The sequence below is a fragment of the Dipodomys spectabilis genome, unplaced genomic scaffold, assembly GCF_019054845.1.
Source record: "Dipodomys spectabilis isolate Male_0828 unplaced genomic scaffold, ASM1905484v1 ptg000297l, whole genome shotgun sequence".
Lineage (NCBI taxonomy): Eukaryota > Metazoa > Chordata > Mammalia > Rodentia > Heteromyidae > Dipodomys > Dipodomys spectabilis.
Window position 1 is genome coordinate 14,550,471 of NW_024870974.1, and position 23,694 is coordinate 14,574,164.

The window sequence follows — 23,694 nt, forward strand, 5'->3', positions numbered from 1 at the left end:
GACCCCTTTAGAACTCTGGACTCAGGGCCTAATGCAGTATGGCCCTCACAGTCCAGATATATGAAGTAATCACTGTGTTAGTCAGCTTTCTGTTACTGTAACAAATACCTGCAATAATCAGCTTTAAAAAAGGAAAGGTTTGGGCTGGGAAGGTGTCTCAGTTGTAGAGTGCTTGCCTTGCATGCATGAGGCCCTGGGTTCGATTCCTCAGTACCACATAAGCAGAAAAGGCTGGAAGTGGTGCTGTGGCTCAAGTGGTAGAGCACTAGCCTTGAGCTGAAGAGCTTAGGGACAGCGCCCAGGCCCAGAGTTCAGGCACCATGACTGGCAAAAAAAAAAAAAAGGAAAGATTTGTTTGGGTTCACAGTTTGGGGAGGTTTGGTCCACAGTTTTGGTTAGTTGGCCCGTGTTGCTTCTGGGCTTGTGACAAGCAGAGGGCCCATGGAGAAAAAGATGCTGAGAAACAAAGAGAAATGGAAAAGTTTTCAGAGTTAGAAACAAGGACTTTGCATTGCAGAAAAGAAACACCATCTATGTAGGGGAACAGGAAATAAGAGAACTAGTTGCTAATTAGAATTTGACATGAGGATTAAGGCCAAAAAAGATCAGATCTGATAGGGAGATTTCTTTCAAATTCTCCTAAATATTTCATCTACTCCAACAGTTTTGTCCTCATGGTAAGTCACAGTTTCTGGCATCTTCTGTTACATACTCTCTTCCAATTATGCCTGGAGAAATTCACATACCCAGAAGCACAGACCCAGATCACTTGGAAACACCCCTGCCAGGTATTCTGTATGCTGAAGAATTCATGAGAACACACAGCCTTTGCTAGGAATAGCAACAAACCTTGCTGAGTTCACAAATACCTTGCCTGGTTTTGTTTAGATCAACTTAGGGAGAGGTGACAGGTGGGTGGAGCAGAGCCTGCTCTGTGTGACTACCCACGTGTCTCTTTACAGAAGCCGACTGGACATGGCCAAATACAATCAATCATTTGTGCTGCTTCCTGATGATCCAAGCCAATGGCGCAGAGGATTCAGATATCACTGATGGATTCAGATCACAACTATCTTACAGAATGAAGAAAAGCCAAAACCCATTTTCTTCCCCTGATCTGGTAACAGATTTTTATAGTCCAACACTATTAAATAAAGCTTACAGGATTAGTAGTTTTAGTTAAGTCTTCAAGGGACAGTACATGCTGTGAATATTATCTAATTCTGTTAGCCTGAAATGAGTTATAACTAGTGGTATCATGATAATGCCTGGGTCATAACTAACTGGCCGTTAGTGAAGAATCTAGGATTTTATTGCAATCCTCAGATTGACCCAAAACCCCTCCTGTAGAGCTTCGTCCCTGGGCCACTCCAAGTAGGTCTTGGTGTTCATGATCCGCCGCAGCTTACAGAAGCGCTGGGGAATGGTTTTCTTCTCAATGGGCTCCAGAAGAACAAGAATGACGGCATCATTGTTCTCATCAAAGAGCCGGAAGTGAGAGAAGTCCAGTTCATACTTACACCACTCGCTCCTCACAAAGTTTTCTGAAAGCACAAAGACAGTTTTGTGGCTCTTTTCGATTGAGTCAATGATGTTGTCAATGATCCACTTGCCAGGGACGAAGTCCCGCTTGTGGAGACACAGCTTGAAGGGGGGGTTAAAGTGCTCAAGCTCCTGGACCATCAGGTTCTCCACCCAGTAGGAATCCTGCTCACTGTAGGAAACAAAGGCATCATAGTGGATGTCCCTGATGGGGGTTTTTCTGGGCTTCCTCTTGGCCTGCAGCCAGGCCCACATCATTTTCATGTACCACACACCATGGAAACGGTGACACAGGCCCCCAGTGAGCAGAATCAACAGGAGAAGGACACAGCACACACCAGACAACACTGCTGTCTTGTGGCACTCAGAGATGGACAGCCGGGTGTCCTGAACCCGCTGTCCCCGCAAATAGGATGGGGAATCACACAGGTAATTGTCTGGCCAGTCAATCAGGACCTTGGCCAGCGCTGGCTGCTCTTGGGTGAAAGATAAGAGTTCACAGGAGCAGATGAAGTTGTTTCCACCAGCTTCTAGAACCTTCAGTTTGTGAAAAGAATCCAGTTGCTCCTTAGAGAAAGTACTTATTGTATTCCTGCTGATCTTCAGGACTAGTAATACAGGTAAGAAGGAGGCATCCGGTAGAGTATTCAACTTATTTTGGGAAATATAAAGTTCTTTAAGTTGAGGCAAAAACAAAGAAAATGAATTGAGATTGTTATTGCTCACATCTAAAACTTCCAGTGTCTGTGGGACACAGCGAGTTAAGCTGTGTATTTGGGTGCTAGATAAGTTCAAGCTTTTCATCTTTTCTGGCCATTGGCAGGTTTCAGACATCGAATGAAAACTATTCCTACTGAGATCAAGGCTGGTCAGATTTTTCAGAGTCAGTAAAATTTTCCCTGTTTCTTCTATAGATGTCAAATGATTTTGCCTTAAAATTAAGATTTGTAGGGAGGGCCAGCTCCCCTCACAGGCTGAATTTTTCAAATATTCTTCAACCATCAGATTTTCACTGAGATCCAAATATTCCAATGATTTCAAATGCTGTGAGAAGGAGCAAGGAACCAGAAACACTTTACTGTTTTCAACAGTGACTCGTTTCACACTTCCTGCAAGTGAATAGACTGTACTTAGATCATAAAATAAGTAGAACTTTGGAATATGCAATCTCCGGATCGTTATGGTTTCTATATTACGTAGGTCTCTGATTTCCTCCACATCAGATGGCTCAAAGTCTCCAACACCATTAAGAGTGCAGCCATCAAATTCCAATTCCACCAGTGTGGAAGCATACTGCAGAAGTCTCAGAACTCCATTAAAACTGGCATCGGTGAATAGTGCATTTCTGAATGTCAACTTTCTAATCAAGGGATTTGTTTCAGTGACAGAGAGTCCTGAAAACTGAAAACTGTTCAAATTGGTATCCCTCAATTCCAAATATTCCACAGAACTTAAAAGATCTCCAAAAATCTCTCCCAAGAAAATTGGCTGATTGAGGTGAAGGGTCAGATGACTGATGTTTTGAATTGACTTGAAACTTCCTGGCTCATAACTCTGGAGATTTGATGCAATGACTTCAAGTTCTTCAAGAAATGTGAGTCCAGCAAAATCTACTCTCTTTATCAGTAAGGTGTGGATGCTTCCCACCTTCAAGGTTTGTAAATTGGTCAAGTGAGGAAAAAGAGGTGCGTCCCCGAGGGTTCTGTAAGGATTTTTCATTACATTTAAGAATTTCAAGGAAGAAAGGGGTTGCAACCAAGAGGAGGATAAGTTCAACAACTGGTTGTCAGACAAGTCCAAGAGCTCAAGGCTGCGCAGGGAGGAAAAAGCATCCTTCTCTATGGTGCTGATCCCATTGGACTGCAGCACCAGAGCTCGAAGCTTCACACAGCTCTGCAGGTCGCCCTGGCCCACGTAGGTGATCTTGTTGTTGGACAGGTCAAGGCTCTGCACGGCCGCTGTGAGGCCTGAGGGAATGGAGGTAAAAGACCTGGAACGCCCATCGCAGACACCAGCACGGTCACATGACAGAGATGTCTGATCCGGGGGTCCTTCCTGGGAAAGGCCAATCATGGTGCCCACTGCCCACGCTGTCCACAGAGCATGGAACATTGTCCACTCAGGCAACCTACAGATTAATGAAGTTCACATTAGTGATTGTGTGTGTATGTGTGTGTGTGTGTGTGCACGTGCGTGCGCTGCTACTGGGGTTTGAACTTTGGGGCCTCACACTCTTGCCCAGCTTTTCAGCTCATAGATGACATTCTACCACTTGAGCCAGACTTCTACTTCCAGTTTTTGGTAGTTAATTGGAGAAAAGAGTGTCATAGACTTTCCTGCCCAGGATGGCTTTAACTGTGATACTCAGATCTCAGCCTCATCTAGACATGAGCCACTGGTGCTAGTTTCAATGGTTGTTTTTGACAGAAAACTAATTCTGATTCTGGAGAAATGTCTGATCAAGCCTGTGAGGCACACATGCATGTACTGCATGCACGCACACATGCATGCAAAGGAAATAACAGGGAGGCTGAGGAACACATAAATGGGGATAAAGATGACAGATATTGGCTACTGTGCAGACTTGAACACACATGTGGGCTGAAAAATGAGCACATGATTGAACAGAGAAAGGAGGGAACAGCTAGACTTCCACATGGGAACTTTTAGCCACCTTTTCCTGCACTGAAGCGCTCTTAGCTTTAAGCATGAGTCCTCCTGGCTTCAATACCATCTCAACTCCTGGACAGGCATGCACTGTGTGCTTTTGCTCACCAACCTAAACAACAGCAACAATACCCACTCTCACCAGCACACCAGCCAAACTTTGCTCTACACCAGCAGTGGGGGTGATGATGGGAGCCCCAGGCAGAAGCAAGGTCAGCAGAACTTCCTCTTCCTGGGCTGGGGAGGTGACTCAGTGGTAGAGTGCTTGCCTTGCATGCATGAGGCCCTGGGTTCGATTCCTTAGCACCACATATGCAGAAAAACCCAGAAGTGGAGCTGTGGTTCAAGTGGTAGAGTCTACCCTCGAGCTAAAGAGCTAAGGGACAGTGCCCAGGCCCACAGTTCAGGCCCCACAACCCACAAAAAAAATAATAAAAAAGAACTTCCTCTTCCTGCCAAGACTTAGCATAGCAGCAATGTTCCAGCGTGGGTAGGCTGCTCAAAGGACTGTTATGAAGTCAGGATTCTCCCAATCCACCTCTGGCACTCGGTCCTTCCTTCTACTCAGAACCCTAATTGCTTAAATCTGTGTACCTCCTCTTGTGTTTGCTCAGTGTAGTAACTACAAAATGAATTTCCCACATTCACTCACAGAACCTAACAGACTATAAATGCCTAATTTATGCAATGTGCAACTTCAGAAAATTAAAATATAAAGAATTAACACATTAAAAAACCATGTTTGATCTAGGAACTTAGTTGCTGCTGGAGAATTTTTGTGCTCACATCAGTGTTACTGCTTTGTATACCTTCCTCTTTATGTTTAAATGAATGAGTCATATCACGCAATATATTGGCTCTGAGTTTTCATTTTCTTCCTAGCTTTTGTGAAGTATTTGGCATACAAAAATGTAACTGACCAGGTATTGGTGGTTCATAACTCAAATCCTAGCTACTTGGGAGGCAGAGATTGGAAGGACTGGAGTTCAAGGCCAGTCTAGGTAAAAAGTTTTCAAGACCTACATTTCAACCAATAAATGCTGGACAGGGGGATGTGCCTGTCACTCCAGCCATAGTAAGAGCAATAAATAGAATTATCACAGTCAAGATCAGCCAGAAAGGAAGAAAAGAAAGATCCTATTCCAAAAATAGCCAGAGCAACTCCATGCCAGTGGCTCATGCCTGTAAGCCTAGCTATTCAGGAGACCGTGATCTGAGGATCAAAGCCAGCCTGGGAAGGAAAGTCCATGAGACTCTTAGCTCCAATTAACCACCAAAAGCTGAAAGTGGTAGAACTGTGGCTCAAGCGGTAGAACACTGACAAAAAATGGTCAGGGACAGCATCCAGACTCTTGAATTCATGCCCTAGGATCAGCACAAAAACAAATAAATAAATACAAAAAAAGCCTCACAAAAACTATTAGAGCAGAAAGTACTGGAGGTGTAACTCAAGTGGTAGAGCAAGTTCTTGCTTAGCAAGCATGAAGCCTTGAGTTTAAACCTCAGTACCATTTCTTTTTCTTTTTTTGTCGGTTGTGGGGTTTGAACTCTGGGCCTGGGCGCTATCCCTGAGCAATTCAGCTCAAAGCTAGAGCTCTATCACTTGAGCCACAGCACCACTTCTAGTTTTCTGAGTGGTTTATTGAAGAGTCTCATGGCTTTCCTTCCTGAGCTGGCTTTGAACCGCTATCCTCAGATCTCAGCCTCCTGAGTGGCTAGGATTATAGGCATGAGCCACCAGTGCCCAGGAGTACCATTTTTTTTTAAAGTGCAGAATTAGTGTACATAATTTAGTGAGTATAAATAACTGTGTCAACATGCATGGAACCACCAACACACCCACCCAATCAGCACATCTACCACTTCTAAGAGTTCTAACTTTCCCAATAGAAACTTTCTGTTGCTCCTATAACAAAGTACCCAAGACTGGATAATTTATAAAGAATACAAATTTCCTCCCTGTAATTATAAAGGCTGAGAAGCCCAGGATCAAAGCTCTGGCACTGGTGGCAAGTGAGGCTGACTCTGCCGCCAAGATAAAGCTTCCTAGCTGTGTCCTCCCACAGCAGAAGGTAGAGGGCAAAAAAGCCTTCAATACTGAGCCCATCCATAAGGTCACCAGCCCACTTAGAGGACAGAATGCCCATGGCTTACTCACCTGTGTTCATCAGAGATAGTAAGTAGTTCCTTTTCTCTATATGACTTCGGTAGTAGAGATGCTGACCTCCTAGAATGAGTGCAGAAGAGTTAGATCCTCCTCACGTTTGAAACAGATTGGAAAGAGTTGGCACTAGTTCTTCTTTAAATGTTTAGTAGAATTTCAGATAGGGCCTCTCATTTTTGCCCTGCTACTCTAAATTTTAATCTTACAGAGCTGAAATCACAGGCACAGATCACCACATCCAGCTTATTACTTGAGATGGGGTAGCAGAAGCCTTCTAATCTCTGCTTCTCAAGTAACTGGGGTTATAGGTATAAGTCACTATACTTGATCCTGGGTTTTTATTTGATGCATGATTTTTTTAATTAGTGTCTCAGTATTATTACTCATTAACAACTTGTTTGGATTTTCTGTTTTGTCAAGATTCAATTTTGGTAGATTTACCTGACCAGGAACTTGTTAATTTCTTCCAGGTTTTCTTAGCTGTATATTATTTAAATTTTCTTTATCCTTACTGATTTTTTTGTCTGATTTTTCTATCAGTTTCTGAGAGATGATTAAATCTCACCCTCTCATTGTGAATTTGTTTCCCTGTTTATTCTATCAAATTGGCTCTATTTTTATGTCATGTTAATATAGGTTTTCATAAATTTAGAACTTGTATCTGTTCTCATGTAACTTTGACTCTAGGAAAATGTTCCTCCTTTCCTCTACTGATGATTATTTTTGCCTGATATTAAGTATTAAATACCTACCTACTATTGATAACTGGTTACAAGCTTTGGCCTTTTCTTTTGTGTCCTTAAGTATCTCTGGTCAACAATATATGAATATTCAGTTGTAGTTTTTAAGTCTATTCTAACAATATTACTATGTTAATTATAAAATTAGCAGGCTTTTCCTTCTATATAATTACTAATACCTTGATCAAATTATGACATTATTACTTTATTTCCCACTTATTTTGTGCTTTTGTATATCTTTTCTTGCTTTTTTTTAAACCAAGGGAAGGATTGTAATAAGATTTTTTTCACAGTTAATTTATTTGTAAATAAAATAGTACAAACATTATCTGATAACTTAGAAATATCTAAAACATGTGGTGGAATTCTGCCAATATTTTCCAAAACAGAGACATCATAAAGTTTAAGATGATTAAAAGATTCTTTGCTTGGAACAAGACAAACTTGAAATACTGATGAGGAAGTCATTTCTCAATCAAGGTAGTTGTTACTTTCTCGTGTGTGTGTGTGTGTGTGTGTGTGTGTGTGTGTGTGTGTGTGTGTGTGTGTGGTCTTTTTTTGTTTTTTTACTACCTACCAGTTCTTCCCCAAGATCAAAATCATGTGAGCAGGTTCACATCTCCCGGCTCACATGCATACAAAGCCTCAATTATGTAAGTGGATGCAGTTAAAAAGACACACTTTCAGAGCATTCACGTGGAAAAGAGCTCAACTCCAGCATTACCCAAGTTATTTCCCCAGCTACACACCCATCTAAGGGAGAATGCAGGGAGCAGGGCCAGCACTGGCTAGCTAGCTACTCAAGGAGGCAGATCTGAGGATATCAATTCAAAAAGCTGAAGCAGAAAAGTCTGCAAGATCCTATCTGCAATTCACCAGCCAAAGGCTAGACTGGAGACCTGGCCTAAGTGGGAGAGTACCAGCAGTGAACAGAAGTGCAGAGCGTGCGCGCAAGAGACCCTTCCCACTTCTGAGTAAAACTACCGCAGAAATAAGTCAGTAAAAAATCCAGTCTTTGTCCTGCAGGGGTCCGTGTTGGGTCTCAGCCCAGTAAGGCTCTGGCGTACGCAGGTTTGGGGACCTGCGGGAAGGGGGAGCACCAGCAGCGCGGGAGCAAGGAGGGAGGCGGCCCTTCCGGGGACGCGCAGGCCGGGGGACCGTCGCCCGCCCCGGCCGGGCAGGATCCCCCGCGGGCTGCGCCCCCCCCCCCCCGCTCCTCTCCAGGGGAGCCCCGTCCCAGCGCCCGTGCCGCCCGCGTACCTGGGGGAGCGAGGTCCACACCGCCGGGGTCCCGCCGCGGTCCCTCCCGCGCCCCCAGCCGCCCGGCCTGGAAGTGAGGGGTGCCTCGGGAGCCGGGGCCTTCCGGGGCTCGCTGCCCGCAGGACACAACCCCTCCCCGGGGCAGCTTCTCCTGAGGCCCGGGGGCGGGGAGGGACGGCCGGGCAGGGAAAGGGGAACCGAGAGGTCTTTGTACCGGGAGGGACTTCCCGAAGCACCGGGCAGCGCAGAGCAAGCCAAGGCCCCACCCCGGGGAGGGCTCACCCCGAACTGGCCAGGCGCGCCAGCGCCTCTCCACCCCGACCGGCGCCTCGGGCTGGGGAATCTTGCTGGGGACTCTCTTCCTCTTCCACGCTTTGTTGAAGTCTAGGGGCAGGAGGAAGCCAAGTCAGCCCCAGTTTGTTTTCTGTTGATTGTTTTCCCAGCCCTGTGACACTCAGTCCTCGCTGGTACACTAGGCTTGAGTCCCACCCGTTCTCCCCCCAAGAAGATCGGGGCCTTTCCCTGCTATGTGCCCTTTTGTTGTTGCTCATTTGCTAGGCAGGTGCTCTACCACTGGAGCCACACCTCCAGCCTCCGTGTGATTTTGCACCAAGTCACTCCCCTTGCTGGCCTCCAGGCCAGGAACACTGGTAGATTGGCTTCATTTCCACACAGGTGAGTTTATCTGTCCTGGAGAAAAATTCATAAGGGAAAACGAAACCAACTGCCTTTAAAAAATTAAACTGCCTTAATATTCCTAATATCCCTATCGTAATTACATTTGGTCTTCACACAGGGAACTCTGAATTGAAGGAAGCATTCTTGCTCATCTGTTATACAGAAAATGTCATGCAAATTTTAAGCGATAGGACTGAGAGTGAAACTAGAATTTTACCCCAAATCCTGGGTTCTTTCCTCTGCCCTGTTCAATTACACCTCTGCTGGTGAGGTGCTAGTGAGGTATTTGAATCCACAGAAGACAGGAGACAAGACATACAAATTCATTCAGGAACCCATGCTTGGGAGCCACACAAAACATCAAAGTCAAAGGTAGGCCAGATAGTTGGGGCTCAAACCTCCTCTTGATGGAGTGAAGGAATTGGGAAGGGGTAGGCAATTTTAGAGGGACAGAAAAGCGCCCAAAGATCAGACAATGGCCAGGGACAAAGTTCCCAAGCTCCAATGTTTCTAGGAGCATGGCTCATAAGGGCAAATGTTCCGTCAGGCAGAGTTGGGTTCAAATCTTTACACTGCCATTGTTGAGATCTATAAGCAGATCAAAAGGCTCAGTTTTCACCAGTTAAGGAGAACATTCTTATCTAGAATATAGAGGCCAGAGCCTGGCAAATGTTCGACGTTAATTAACATTTTCAGAAAAGATTTAAATATAGGGACTTTGTTTTACCTATGAAGTGGGTCCAAACTGTTCAAAGTGTTGAAGGGTCTGGTGTCAGTCGCTCACACCTGTAATCCCAACCACTTAGTGTAAGATATATTAAATAGGTAGGTTTCATTAGGTAGCCGATGAAGAGAACACCACGTGCTACTCAGGCAGGAGAAGAAGTTTATTTGTGGAACTGCTGCCCCCACCATGCATGGTGGAGAGGTATGGCTGAAAAAGGAAGGGGGGACGATGCGATGCTCCTAAGGTCAGATGGGAGGCATGTGACCAGAGGTGGCTCAGGATGTGACCTAGCTGGAGGGGAAGGTGGCTGCTTCCAGGTCTTCCAGTTACCTAGGTAACAGATACTGGGCAGAAACTTAGCCATGAGGGAGGGAGGTGTCCCCGTTCAGACCCTACACTTAGGTGACTGGGATCTGAGGATTGTGGTTCGAAGTCAGGCTGGGGAGAAAAGTCAGTGAGACTCTTATCTCCAATTAATCACCAGAAAACTGGTGGTACTGTGGCTCAAAGTGGTAGAGTGCTAGCCTTGAGCTGAAGAACTCAGGGACGGTGCTCAGGCCCAGAGTTCAAGTCCCACTACCTGGAAAAAAAGTGTTGAAGGAATGGGGTGAAAATAAGGGGGCTATGTCATACAATCAGCTATTCTGTTCCTAGTCAATTCTCTTTCCTGTTTGAGTGACCCTGCTTTGAACAGATTCATAATCTGTCAAGGAGAGCGATAATGTAGCTAGGTAAGCAGAGACCATAGTCTAGCCCTAAGCATGCAGTGGTATGGGCTGGTAGAAGTCCCAGCAACTTTCACTGAACTCTTTACATTCTTTTTTCTTTTTGATTGTAGGGCTTGAACTTTGGGCCTAGGCACTGTCTCAGAGCTCTTCAGCTCAAGGCGAGCACTCTACCACTTGAGCCACTTCTGGTTTTCTGGTGGTTAATTGGAGAAGAGCCTTACGGACTTTTCTGCCTGGGCTGGCTTTGACCTGCAATCCTCAGATCTCAGCCTCCTGTGTAGCTAGGATTATAGGCGTGAGCCACCAGTGCCCAGCTTTTTTTTTTTTTTTTTTTTGGAGCCTGTCCCGAGGCTTGAACTCAGGACTTAGGCACTGTCTCTGAGCTCTTTGCTCAAGGCTAGTGCTCTACCGCTTTGAGCCACAGCTCCACTTAGTTTTCTGGTGGTTAATTGGAGATGAGTCTCAGACTTTCCTGCCCAGGCTGGCTTTGAACTGTCATGTTCAGATCTCAGCCTCTTAAGTAGCTACCAGTACCTGGCTAATATTTGGCTTTTGGAGCTTGATTTTTTGGTGCTGGTCCTGGGGCTTGCTTGAACCGAGAGCCCGAGTGCTGTCACTGAGCTTTTTCTTTTTTCCTCAAGGCTACTGTTCTACCATTGGAGCCATAGCTCCACTTCCAGCTTTTTTTTTTCAGCAGTTAACTAGAAATGAGTGTCATAGGGATTGAGGAGCTAGGATTACAGGAATAAGCTACCTATGCCCAGAGACTTAACCATTCTTGAAAAGAGACAAATACTACTGAGAGTTAGTCCTTAAGGGAGCTACAAAGGACCAACCTTGCCCCAAACTCTTTATGGCCACTGAACCATTCAGAAAGGACCCACTTGGATTAATATGCCTTTTTGCTACAAAAGGCAAGTGTACTAAGGAATGTGAATATTCTTTGGTCTTTAATTAACCATACCAACTTCTTCTCATGAAGTAGTTGAGCTCAAGTTTCTCTTGGGAAAGAAGCCTCGGTGTTGTAGACAGAGCAGAGGGTGCTGCCTCCCAGAGAATCTCAAGGGACAGAATGGGATTGGGGGATAATTGGGAAATAGTTCAGGAAAATCAAGGGGAGTGACAAAGCGGATGGGCAGACCGCTGATGAAAGGCCCTCTGGTAGTGTGGCCCAACAATAAAAGAGCAGCTTGCTCTCAGAGAATGGGAGAGAAGGCTAAGGAACAGAGATCTTTTTCTGTTTCAAGGGACAGCTGTGCTGAGAAAGTTCTCTGGACCCACAGAGAATCATGGCCAAGATGAGTTTTGCAATAACCCTCAGAAACTCGTGTCACTGAGCAGTGCCAGCTGTGTCCAGTGCTGGCACAGATCTCACTCTGTTCTGGTTCAGGCCAGTCTCTCCAGGAAATGACTGGGTGAAAATTCCACTTTTGCACAATATATTTCTCAGACTTTTCAGTTTTAGGAAGTGAAAGTGACTGCTGTGAATGGCTGGAACTTCCTGCAGTTTGGAAAGTATTACTGCTACACACCAGTAGCCCATGCTTGTAATCCTAGCTAATCAGGAGATGAGACAGAAATCTGTCAAAAACAGCCAGGGTAGAAAAGTCTTTTCAGATTCCATCTCAAATTAACCAGGAGAAAAAAAAAAACAAAACCTACAACAAACAGGACCAGAAGTGTGGTTCAAGTGGTAGAACATCAGCCAAGGAAGTGAAAGGTTTTGAGTTCAAAACCCTGTTCTGACCAAAATACAGTAAAATATACACTGCTTTGCCCACCTCCCCCCCAGAACTAAAGGGAAGAACATATCACACTAAATACCTTCATTCAAAAGAAGTATTTGAATGAGGAGCTGCCATCACTGCCACCACCAGCATGCTGAGCAGGAGCCAATCATGGCCACCAGCCTCCTGCCTTCTCACTGGCTCAGTCCTCAGACTCGCTCCAACAACCTGTTAAAATATGATGAATCATGACGACATTGTAGGCAAGCAGAGACATGCCTCACCCTAGAATAGCAAAAAAGGCATGTTGGAAACTGGTAAAATGACATCCAGATTAAAAAAAAAAACAAACCTCTAAACCCTGGAGAATAAAGAAGCAGAGAGAAAATTCTAAACAACTAGCTGAAGTATTTCTCTGTCATGCTAAAACATGAAACAGACTAATATGGCAGAGAAGCATTAGATCTGTGGAGGCTTCTGAGATGAATCTTTTGTCCTCATCCCCTTCCCCATGCACCATTCCAGCCAGCAAGGAGGGCAAGGACACTCCAGTCCAGTGTGCCTGCTCAGGCCACTGCTCTGTGGGCCTTCCTGCTCCAGGCAGTGCAGGGTCCCAGTGCTGGGCCTGGCTACTGCCTGCTGCTTCTGCACAGGTTTGTAGCTCCCCTGAGAGCTGGCACAGACCCTCCATATGCCCCCCATCTTGCTCTGGCTGGTATGGAATGATTTACCACCATCATTTTCCCTGACCAATGTCCCTGACCTCTTCAGGTCCAACTGATGTATCTGCTTGGCACTCGATGTGCAGTTTTCCACAGCCTCTCCTTGGGCTCATTTCCCCCTCCTTGGTACTGTCTGAAACTCACTTATCTCCACTGCTTTAAATGCTGTCCAGGGCTGCAGAGATCATCAGCATACTTCCCCAGAAGCATGGCAGCCTGAGATGTACTCACTCTGTACACCTGTCCTCACTCAACTCTAACAAAAAGGAATGTTGTGTTCTACTTGAAAAATCAGTCATACTTCAATTTCCAATGAAGACAAAACAATAAAATTTTATTGAAAATATTCTTAGTCTGCATATGCACAAACAACCTTAGCCACAAAGCAATGGGATGTGTGGGAAGACTTCCTCCTGAGACTGCTATTGAGAGTGTGACTGGTTGTAGGTAGGGCAGCTCTGCACTTACCAGAATGCCCCTGCTTCTGTCCCAGGGATGCAAACATTAGGCCCTTGTTTCTGTACAGCAGCCAAAACATGACAGGACTGGGAAGCAGCCCTGTTTTCAAGCAACATCTGCCCTGGACTGGTGCCTAAGTAACTCAATTTTTGTGTGTGCTAGTCCTGAAGATTGACCTCAGAGCCTGGGTACTGTCCCCAAGCTTTTTTTGCTCAAGGCTAGAATTCTACCACTGGAGCCACAAGTTTTAATGGAGGTAAGAGTCTCACTGACTTTTTTTGCTCAAGGCTAGAATTCTACCACTGGAGCCACGAGTTTTAATGGAGGTAAGAGTCTCACTGACTTCCCTGCCTCAACTGGCTTCAAACTGGGATTATCAGCTTTACTCAGCCTCCTGAGTAGAGCTCCAAGTAACTTTATAATGTCCATAGTGGTGCTGATGCTCAGGGAGGGGTCTACCAGCAACTCCCCTCCAAGACTTACCTTCTCCCTGCTGGTCTCGTTTCAAACACTGGGCATGCCTGACACGGTTCTTCAATTATGGAAATTATGACAGATGGATGCTGAGTCTGCCACTGGTTTATCAATGGAAGGTTAAAAAAACAGAGCACCCAGATTTCATTAAAAAATTTATTTTCATATAAAAGTGCCAAAATATCTGCCAATGTCGTAATCTATCTTAACAACCAGTTTACACTCTTAATCAAAACACAAGCCTCTTTATTCACATTGTTTAAAAATCCAATTCTCTTCACACATTCCCACAGTAGCTGGAGTCTCTGGACAGTGGGAAGTTCGCGTTGCGATTTGCTGTGGAAGTCCATATGTCCAGGTTCATGTAGGCACGAAATGGGTTAAACCCTGGGTAGTACTCCTTACACATGACAGCCTGGTTTTCCATGTGGGTTGAATGTTCCGTGGTGGAACTAATGGGGCAGCAATTTTCATACACATCACTTTGTGGGGCCCAGATGGAACCAAAAAGTCCAGACATCGGAGACAAGCTTCGGGTACTGGTGAGGTAGGGCTGAAGGCGAATAGGGAAAAAGAGGCACACAATTAAAAACACCAGAAGCTTTAGATAGCTGAGCCTGAACACTTACCAGTGGACAGTTCCATGGTACCCATCCAAGTTAGGGAAAACTCACAGCCAAATGCCTTGATTTAAAAAAAAATGTGAGGGGCTGGGAAGGTAGCTCAGTGGTAGAATGCTTGCCTTGCATGCATGAGTTCCTGGGTTCGATTCCTCAGCACCACATAAGCAGAAAAAGGTGGAAGTGGTGCTGTGGCTCAAGTGGTAGAGTGCTAACCTTGAGCTGAAGAGCTGAGGGACAGTGCTCAGGCCCCGAGTTCAGGCCCCACGACCAACCAAAAAATAAAGAATCAACAACAAAAAAAAAATGTGAGCCGGGTACCGGTGGCTCACACCTGCAATCCTAGCTACTCAGGAGGCTGAGATCTGAGGATCGTGGTTCAAAGCCAGCCCGGGCAGAAAAGTCCGTGAAACTCTTATCTCCAATAAACCACTAGAAAACCGGAAGTGGTGCTGTAGCTCAAGTTGTAGACACTCGCCTTGAGCTGAAGAGCTGAGGGACAGCGCCCAGGCCCAGAGTTCAAGCCCTATGACCGACCAAAAAAAAAAAAAGTGAAGAACCAGCTGTAGTGGCATATGATGGTGATTCTAGCTTGGGAGGTGAAGGTTGGGAGGATTGCAGTTCAAGGCCAGCCACAAAGTTTGCTAGATCTCATCTCAACCAAGTAAAAATGTGGGTAGCCTGCCAACCCAGCTACACAGGAAGCATAAATAGCAGGATTATGGTGGTCTAGAATAGCCAGGCAAAAATGAGAGCTTATCTCAAAAATAAGACCAACAGGGTTGGAGCATGGCCTAAGCAGTAGAGCATCTGCCTATCAAGCATAAGACTCTCCATTCAAATCTTATTATCACAGCATGAGCCACCACTCCTGGCTCTTTACACATTTTTCTTTAATGAAAGGCATTTGGATATGACTCTTTCCTTTGATCACAAATAAATTTGTACCATTAGATGAGGAAAAAAGTAAGAGTGGAAATGTGGTCTATATTTGTTAAGGCTTGAGTGCCTCCAGCCCAAGCATGTGGATTTTGTCTTTAATAGCTAGGTGTGGGACTTTGTTCAGATCTGCAGATCTTAGAGACAGGAGTCCATCTTAGTTGCCAGCTCTCCGATAAAGACTCCCAATTTGACCTCTCAAAAAAAAAAAAGTGTGGAGTTAATGTGTTAAACCTAGTCACTGTCCCCTAACAGACCTTCCTGTGTCTTTCACTTCATCTCTTATCACAGCTGAAACGTGAGTAAGGTCACCTAAAGACAGCTATGTTGCAGCCTTTGCTGGTCCAATTTCTATTTTATTCATAAACAATCTCTGCTTGATGTAGTTTGGGACACCATTTTCATTCACGGCTGCCAAAGTGTTGGTGTTTCCCAGTCTCCACAGTGTAACTCCAGCCTAGGGAGGACGGCTAGCTACTGAGGCCCAGATTCAGGAGGGATTAATTAACTGGAAGTGGTCCACAGCAAAGGATGAGCAACACCTACCTGAGAGTTGACGAAGCTGGCATGTCCCCATGCAGTGGGCATGTTGGGTGGGGTGTTCCAGGTAGAGTGAGAGTTGTGGTCGATAAAGTCAGTTTGAGCTTCTGCAGGACAAGGGAAGCCATTGGTGTAATTCATGTTTTCTATGAGGGATGGGAAACAGTGGCACAGTGAACATTTTCATGGAGAGAGCTAAATTCTTACTCTCAAGAGAAAAAAACTTTCCAAGTCTTATTATATTGGCAAGTAAGAAACAGACATAATTGTGGAACAGTCATCCCAAGCTGAAGGGAAAACCTGCCCATGAGATCCCACCTGTGACCTCTCGTGAGGAGTCTGCCTCAGGGTTTGTGTGTCTGTGATTATTTGACAGGAATCTTTCTTATACAAAGTGCACTTAAAACACTACCATTGACAGTGTCAGGATTCATATACATTCTTTTTAGGGGTATGTATGTGTGTGTGCTGGGGATGAAATCCAGGTTCTCAAAAGTGCTAGGCAAGTATATTGCTGAGTTATATACCTCCTTCATTTTTTAACTGCCTGTCATGCAAGCTTAGCACCTGCACATGAAGCACAATTAGAAATCTAGGTATCACTAGGTAATAGAGAGCAATAATCCTAGGAAGGAACGCTACTAAAGCATCCCCCCTTGTGGTTAGCAGACAGCAGTGCAGGTAGTAGAATCAAAGTAAGAACGTCTGAACATGGCTTACAGGAAAGGCAGCACTAGTATGAGAAATCATGAGCATACTGTAATCTACAACAGGAACACTTTCCAGATGACCAAGGAAATTTTTATTTATCACAGCACACGCTTGAGACCAAGAATTTCTAACTTCCATTTCCTGTCCAGACTTCAATCCTTCCTTCTCCAAGCACTGCTCATCTGGCCCAAAAATCAAGACATGCTCTAAAGAACAAGCAGGCAAACACATGGGGCTGTGGAAAAACAGGGCAAACAACTAGTGTCCCAGACTCCCAAAGGTCCACAGAAATACAAATGACATGGTTCTACCTCAGTGCAAGGTTTCAATGGACTAGGGTTATATGTAGAAGGCTTTCTGAGGGCCATACAGAATTGCACATGGCAGGCATGCACAATTGGATCCACATGAAATCACTGACAACCACTGTAAGACCATTCTTTGAGACTGCTTGCTATTAAAAGGTACATTCTTCACAGCTTTGTGCTAAAGTCCACACACTTCCTGCTTTGAGCTTGTGAGAGAATAGAAGAATAGCACTGGGATTGCTCAAACCACTTTTACCTTCTGGAAAGGCATTGTAATCATTCAGTTCCAACGGGCAGTACACATTGGGAAACTGGCCTTCGCAAGTTGCATTCCAGTCAATGAAACTGCTATAAAAAACAAGAGGTCTAGTTTCAGAAATGGGATGCCAAGAGATCAAGTACATAAAGAATATGATTTTATTGCCCAACATCCTAATCATTGTAAATCCACCAATTTAGGAAAATGAAAGATGTTATTTTCTCAAGCCATGGAATCGAAGGCCATCCCTATATGTTCGTAACTATCTGTAACATCCATCTGTAGGATGGATGGCTTAGACCAGGCACACCCCTCCTTTACGACCATTGTTAAGTTTAGCTAGACACAGAACCCAAGGCCACAGCTGTATTAGCACTGTGGAGGAACCAGAATACTAATGAAGCATACACCTGAAGGACTTTGCCATGTTGGTTCTGTTAATAAAATGTCTACCTCTCACACCAATATTCAGCTTAGGAAGTCACCACTATGAAGACTACTAGTCATGACACACTGATCACCATTGCCAACTGGGCTCTCATTACAGAAATCAGACAATAAATACTGTTGTAATAAGCTGAACCAAAAACATCTTTCAGTGGATCCTGTGATTAAACAAAGGTATCAACATTTCTTCCAGGTTCCCTAACTGAATGATTAATACCAAATGGAAAACTTAAGATGCTGTCATTGTGTAACTTAGTTGATGCTTAAGCGGTCTGATCTTTTAAACTTGTCAATGTGTTCAGGAGTGATGTCATGGGACAATGGAAATCTTTGCTGCTATAGAGCAGAAATCAGGAGTTGACTGTTTTTCAAATTTGCCTCATATATGTTAAGAGATACAGAAAATAATGACAAGGGTCCCCAGTTTTTATTGCATGTTTCTTTCAGTGCCTACTGGCTGGTTACTTTCTAAAACATTATAATCTATCTCTAAGAGACAGAAGAAATGTTCTAATTCTACTATTTGTAAGAACATCTAACAAATCTCAGTTCTAAGCCATTAGGTCAAGCAAGGCCTGCGTCAGAGCAGCAAGGTCCTACCTGTTATGGACTGGCTCCTGCATCACACCAGACATGTTATCCACAGGGCAGCTGAAGCTGTTAGACAGACACACTGGCTCGGGGGGCCATAGGTCTCCAGGTGAGTAAAGACCTGAAGGAGGAAGCAAGGCCTCTCAGTCTACTTCCTTCATTCAATACCCAGTGTCTCCAGTAGCCCTTCCAATAATGCCTAGCTCAATTTATCTCCTATCGTCTCTCACCCACACACACTGACTACTGTGGCCTTTGACGCAACTCTGAAAGATGGCATGCTGCTTATCTTTGCTTCAGATGATGTGTGATTGTCTCCTTGCCTGGATGAGAACTAAGTTAAATAGATATTTGAGAGGCTGCTTTGTGCAAGGCCTCATTAAGATCCTAGAGATGCAGCAGTGAACAATTACATTCAAGGAAACAGATACAAAGGAAAAAAGTATAGCAGAAAATGAACAGTGCGATTTTGACTATGGTGGTCAGACCTCACTGAAGGAGCACGCCATCAAATATTCAACTATGGACAGGAAGTGAGCCATGTGGCTCTGAGAAACACAGGCCAGGCAGTGGCAACAATTTGGCAAAGGCCCTGAAGAAGGTGTGCCCGAGCCCTACCAAAAGCACAAGGAGAGGGGAGGGTGAGGACTTTGAACCAGTCCCTGGAAAGAAGAGCTGCACCAACAATTCCCATCCTTATGAAAGCAAAGAATGGCTTGCTGTGGTAGGTGGGATGTGGAGCTTTCTGAAGGTCTCATGCTGTAAGCCAGGAAGCAAGATCAATGTCACTGGAGGCAGAAGGCACTGACCTGTGGGGCCAGGAGGGCAGCAGATGCAGTAAGTAAGCCCATGCAAAGTGAGTGGTCAAAATGCAGGGTCACCTGTTCTCCAGGACAGAGGAGCAGGAGAGCACCAGGTAAGACCATGAGTGTGACTTTGCAGCACAGAGCAAGGAGCTCAAAAGATGCTTAACAATGAATAGGATGTTTTATCAGGATGAGAATGAGCCTGGGTGTGAGGGAGGCTATCTGCTCTGTAGACAGTAGGCCCCATGTAGACACAATCTGCTTCAATGACCTCAGGACCTACTCCAAGGAATGTAATAGGCAATCAAATAATAGCTTCAGACTATTAATGAGGAGCAAACAAAGGCACCTGAAACACACAAGTCTAAGAAATATCTAAGGGACAACACAGAGAACTTGATGCTTCCTGTGAAAAAAAGTATCCTATTCAGTGGGAATAACAGCCTTCCTTTCTCATGGTACTGGGTTTAAATTCATACCTCTGCATTTGCTAGGCAGCTACTCTACCACTTGAGCCACATATTTATCCCATTTAACTTGCTTTTGTTATTTCTGAGATCAAGCTTTGTGTATTTGTCCAGGTTAGTTTGGACTATTTATGCTTCCCATAAGCTAGGACAACAATCAAATACCATTACACTCAGGTTTTTTGTTGTTGTTGTTGTTGTTGAGTGGAGGTCTCACTTCCTCATTGCCTGGCTGGCCTTGAACTGCAACCTTCCCAATCTCCATCTACTTAGTGGCTGGGATTACAGGTATGAGCCATGATGTCCACTTCTGACCTAGAACTTGCAATCCACCTGACCCCTCATCATTCACCATTAATTTATATGAGCTGAAGCAAGTATGTGTACTAATGCCACAGAGAGTACAAATCAGGCATATCCTGCTATGATTCCTGATGCTGACTGGACAGGAATGAATGAAGTCTCAGACTATTTAAAAGATGAGAGAGAGAACAAGGGAGTAGGGGGGAGGGGAGCGAGGTAGAAGAATAGGAGAAAAGAGGGGGCAAAATGAAGGAAGAATGGACTTAATTTTCCATTAAAAAGCCCAGGAAGGAGTGGGGATTCTTTCTGACCATTCTTATTTCCATGCACGAAAGTCACCATCCTCACTCCTAATCTGCAGGTCTGGAGCTCTTGCACTGTGCAGACTGAGGATGAATACCAGATTGCTAAAACAAGATAAGCAGGCTTCCAAGGCAAGGTGAGCTGGAGGAGAAAGTGCCTGGGAGGGAATGTGGAAGCAGGTGAAGATGTAGAAACCTCATCCCCGACTTTCTCTCTACCTGGGTCTCATGCCTAAGCCCACAGGCATCATGTTTCTGTTTTTTGTCTTCTCCCCAACTAGGGAAATGAAGAAGTGCAGTGAGAGTCTCCAATAACTGGGACTGTAGGATCAGTGACCTCTGCCTGGGCTACCACAAAGGTGCTGCATATCCATACAGAGTGGTTGGCAGATACCAAAGTCAGATGCCTAATGATGCCTGTCCACAGGGAAGTGCCTTCAACCTACACATACAACTTAGAGACAAGCTCCACCCAGGGGACAGAACAGAACACCTGTATACCAGCTTTGACAGGCCTCACCTTTATCTTCTTCAACACCTGAAGGCTCGGCAGGGAGGCTGGGACAGGAAGGGTCTGCATACGGCAGGAGATTACTCACATCTCTGTGGGGAAAGTGAGTACAGAGGAACTGCTGACTTTTCTGCACAAGAAGTACAGATATTGCACTGTAATCTACACAGATATTGCATGTTTTCACCAGAGGTCTTACCCATAGAAACATACAGGTATTACAGACATAAAGGTACACAGCCAGAAAACATTTGAGGGACATTAAACTCCCAGGATCCAATGAAGTCTTGCTTGAACAATAATCATTTAACCAAACTGCAGTTTCCAAGCTGTCTACCACCAAGTTGCAGCAATTCTTTTTTAAAAATAATTTTTTTATTGAGATTAAGTGATTACATAAATTTCAAGTCTCGAGGGATAGTGGTACTTAGTTAAAGTCACAAACACATTTGAACCTTCACAAGGCAAATGGTCATTATCATGGTCTATAAAGTTTGCAGCAATTCTTAAACATTAGTTTACTTTCTACCTGTAGCAAGGGTTTCCTTCTTCACAAACTCACCCTCCTAACTGTAGCTTCTTATACACGAGGCAAGGCACCCAAGAGAGCCAAGTGCATTTGTCACTGCAGTGTACTCCCTCCTTGCTAACCCTGACTTCATCTCACTATAGACACAGCTGGTTGCCCTCTGTACCACAGCTTTGGCATCCTTTAATTCAACCCAGCAGTCCCCAAACACTTGGGGAAAAAACACCTGTACTTCTGACTGATGACTATTTGACAAATGAGTGTGTATTGAAAGTGTACAGATTTTTGGAAAAATACAGTGACGAACACACCAGCATTTATATTGCATTGGACTTTCCATATAATCTGGAGATGATAAAGAATACAAGAAGATAAGCATATATTTTATCCAAATACTATACCATTTTGTGTAAGGGACTTGAACGTGTGCAGAGTTTCATGTCTGTGCATGTGTGAATGTGTGTGTTCATATGGGGGAAGATCCTGTAACTCATGTCCTGTGAACAGCGAGGAACCACTGCACATGGGAGAAGGGAACCCCAGAGCATGCATAAGATACTGGAAACCCCAGAACACTTACGTGGGGTTACAGATGTGATGTGAAAGTTTCAAGGAGATGGGAGCCTCAGAAGGAAAGTCACTTGAGGAAAAACTGTCCCCTGCATTTAAAAAAACAGATACCACAAGTTTTAAGAAGTATAATTAACTGTGTATTATCTGTATTAAAATGCATATCTTGTTAGTATTATTAATCCCTAATGAATGATTTTTCACTTTATACCAATATTCATAATTCATTTAAGTTGTAAAGGTCTTTTATAATTTATCCTTTCATTGAAAAATTAATAAAATTAAATATTTAGATTAAGAATTTTGGATTAATACCTTACACATGATGGAGAAAAGTAAACATCCATATTATCTTTCAATAGATTTTTTTTCCTGAAAAAAGAAATTTAGCTATACAATTTTAGTGTTTACTCCTTTGAGTTTATAAAATGACCATTATAAAATTTATAAAAGGAAATACGAGTTGAAAGGAGTACAAATCACCTACAATTACATTACCATTATGACCATTCAGGTATATATTTCTTATCATCTTGTTTTTGTGTGCATACGCATATATGTGTAAAATTGGGATTGTACTCATTATACTTCCCTTGGTGGGAGATGGAGCTGTGAGGACTAAGTGTGTCAGAGATAGACACTAAACAGTAATAATAGTGCTAGTGATTAAAGAGAAAGGAGGAAGGAGGAGAGCAAAGGGAAGGAGTCCAAAGCAAATTAAAGCCTCAAAGCTGGACAGACCTGGACCTCACACTGGGCATGCTGGGCACATGAGGAGGGGAGTGGGAGGAGACAACAGGGAGGCCACATGGGACTCACCAGATGGCAGGAAGTGCTGCCCATCCATGGCAGGTTTCCTGTCACCCTCTGAGCTGCCACTGCTGCTCCAGCTGCCCCAGCTACCCCGGCTGGCACGCACACTGCCCGAGGAGCTGCCACTCTCAGAACTGGAGTCCAAGCAAAACTTGTCCGAAGGCTTCTTCTCTGGCTTCTGGTAGTAACCCTCTGGAGGAGGTAAGGGAAATGTTGTATTTCACAAAGACAATTTCACATCTAGTGCCACTTCTAACAAAAAAAGAGGTGAAGTAGGCAGGAAGGCCACTCAGTTTCAGGACTGGCCAACTCTGCTTAGCTACTAAGATTGAGGAGGCTTACTGAAGCTAACACAGCACCTGGAGAAACCGCAGGCCAAGCCTGTTATGTGTGTGGATGGGCAATATAATCCATTTTGAGTTACAATCAAACCCAAGCACAGTCTTCATCTAAAAATAATTCTAGAGGCTGGGGACAAAGCTCAGTGGTAGAGTGCTTTTTTAGCTTGCACATAAGGAGTTTGATCCTCAGCATTACAAAAAATAGCAAGTAAAAGACTTCTCTATCGAGAAAACTATTCTAGTAAAATGGATGTAATAGGTAATTTTCTCCCTCTCTCATTAAGATGTAAGCTAGGAATTTCAAAACATTACTGATATATAGGTGGGAAGCAGCTCCAATTAAGACTGAAAAGGAACTAGGTACTCATGCCTTTAATCCTAGCTACTCAGGAGGCTGAGATCTGAGAATCACAGCTCGAAGCCAGCCTGGGTATTAAAGTCCTTGGGATTCCTATCTCCAATTAACCACCAGAAAGCTGCAAGTGGAGCTGTAGCTCAAGTGGTAGAGCACTAGTAGCTCGGAGACAACCACCGGTCCAAGTCCCTGAGAGTTCAAGCCCTAGGACCGACTGAAAAGTGAAAAGGAGCACACATGTGTTATGAGAATGAAAGACAAAAAGAGACCAGCTACCTCCACTGACTAGTATGTACCTCAGTGGGACTTGTGTCTGGGAGAGTGGGGTGGGCTGGATTATTATCCCCACCAACCCAAGCCCCACCATGCTGCCAACTTCAGGGGTCCTCTGGCT

The 23,694-nt window shown here is 44.5% G+C and overlaps 2 protein-coding genes across 9 annotated transcripts in view; both read right to left on the reverse strand.

The window, feature by feature from the left end:
- Positions 1 to 536: 536 nt before the first annotated feature.
- Positions 537 to 8,535, reverse strand: Tlr2 (toll like receptor 2). 2 transcript variants are annotated; one of them, XM_042701738.1, is made up of 4 exons: positions 8,374 to 8,535; positions 8,098 to 8,194; positions 6,368 to 6,436; positions 537 to 3,670 (listed from the first exon to the last, which is right to left on the reverse strand). In XM_042701738.1, the coding sequence occupies exon 4, from the start codon at positions 3,652 to 3,654 to the stop codon at positions 1,303 to 1,305; it is 2,352 nt and encodes a 783-aa protein (XP_042557672.1). In that variant the 5' UTR covers positions 3,655 to 3,670; positions 6,368 to 6,436; positions 8,098 to 8,194; positions 8,374 to 8,535; the 3' UTR covers positions 537 to 1,302. The 2 variants fall into 2 exon arrangements, with proteins under 2 accessions (XP_042557672.1, XP_042557671.1); XM_042701737.1 differs by lacking the exon at positions 8,098 to 8,194.
- A 5,495-nt stretch (positions 8,536 to 14,030) lies between these two features.
- Tmem131l (transmembrane 131 like) overlaps positions 14,031 to 23,694 on the reverse strand; it is a 127,146-nt gene continuing 117,482 nt past the window's right edge. For 5 of the 7 annotated variants that reach the window (XM_042701734.1, XM_042701731.1, XM_042701730.1 and 2 more), the window contains 7 exons: positions 22,611 to 22,796; positions 21,802 to 21,880; positions 20,702 to 20,784; positions 18,313 to 18,424; positions 17,263 to 17,354; positions 15,994 to 16,133; positions 14,031 to 14,441 (listed from right to left, as the gene is read on the reverse strand). In XM_042701734.1, coding sequence (XP_042557668.1) covers positions 14,166 to 14,441; positions 15,994 to 16,133; positions 17,263 to 17,354; positions 18,313 to 18,424; positions 20,702 to 20,784; positions 21,802 to 21,880; positions 22,611 to 22,796 — 968 coding nt within the window. In that variant the 3' untranslated portion in view covers positions 14,031 to 14,165. The remainder of the gene's footprint in view (positions 14,442 to 15,993; positions 16,134 to 17,262; positions 17,355 to 18,312; positions 18,425 to 20,701; positions 20,785 to 21,801; positions 21,881 to 22,610; positions 22,797 to 23,694) is intronic. The other 2 variants (XM_042701732.1, XM_042701736.1) reach the window with 2 other exon arrangements.

Excerpts from the sequence above, each read along its gene's own strand:
- Tlr2 (XM_042701737.1), bottom strand. The coding sequence starts at position 3,654 with ATGTTCCATGCTCTGTGGACAGCGTGGGCAGTGGGCACCATGATTGGC.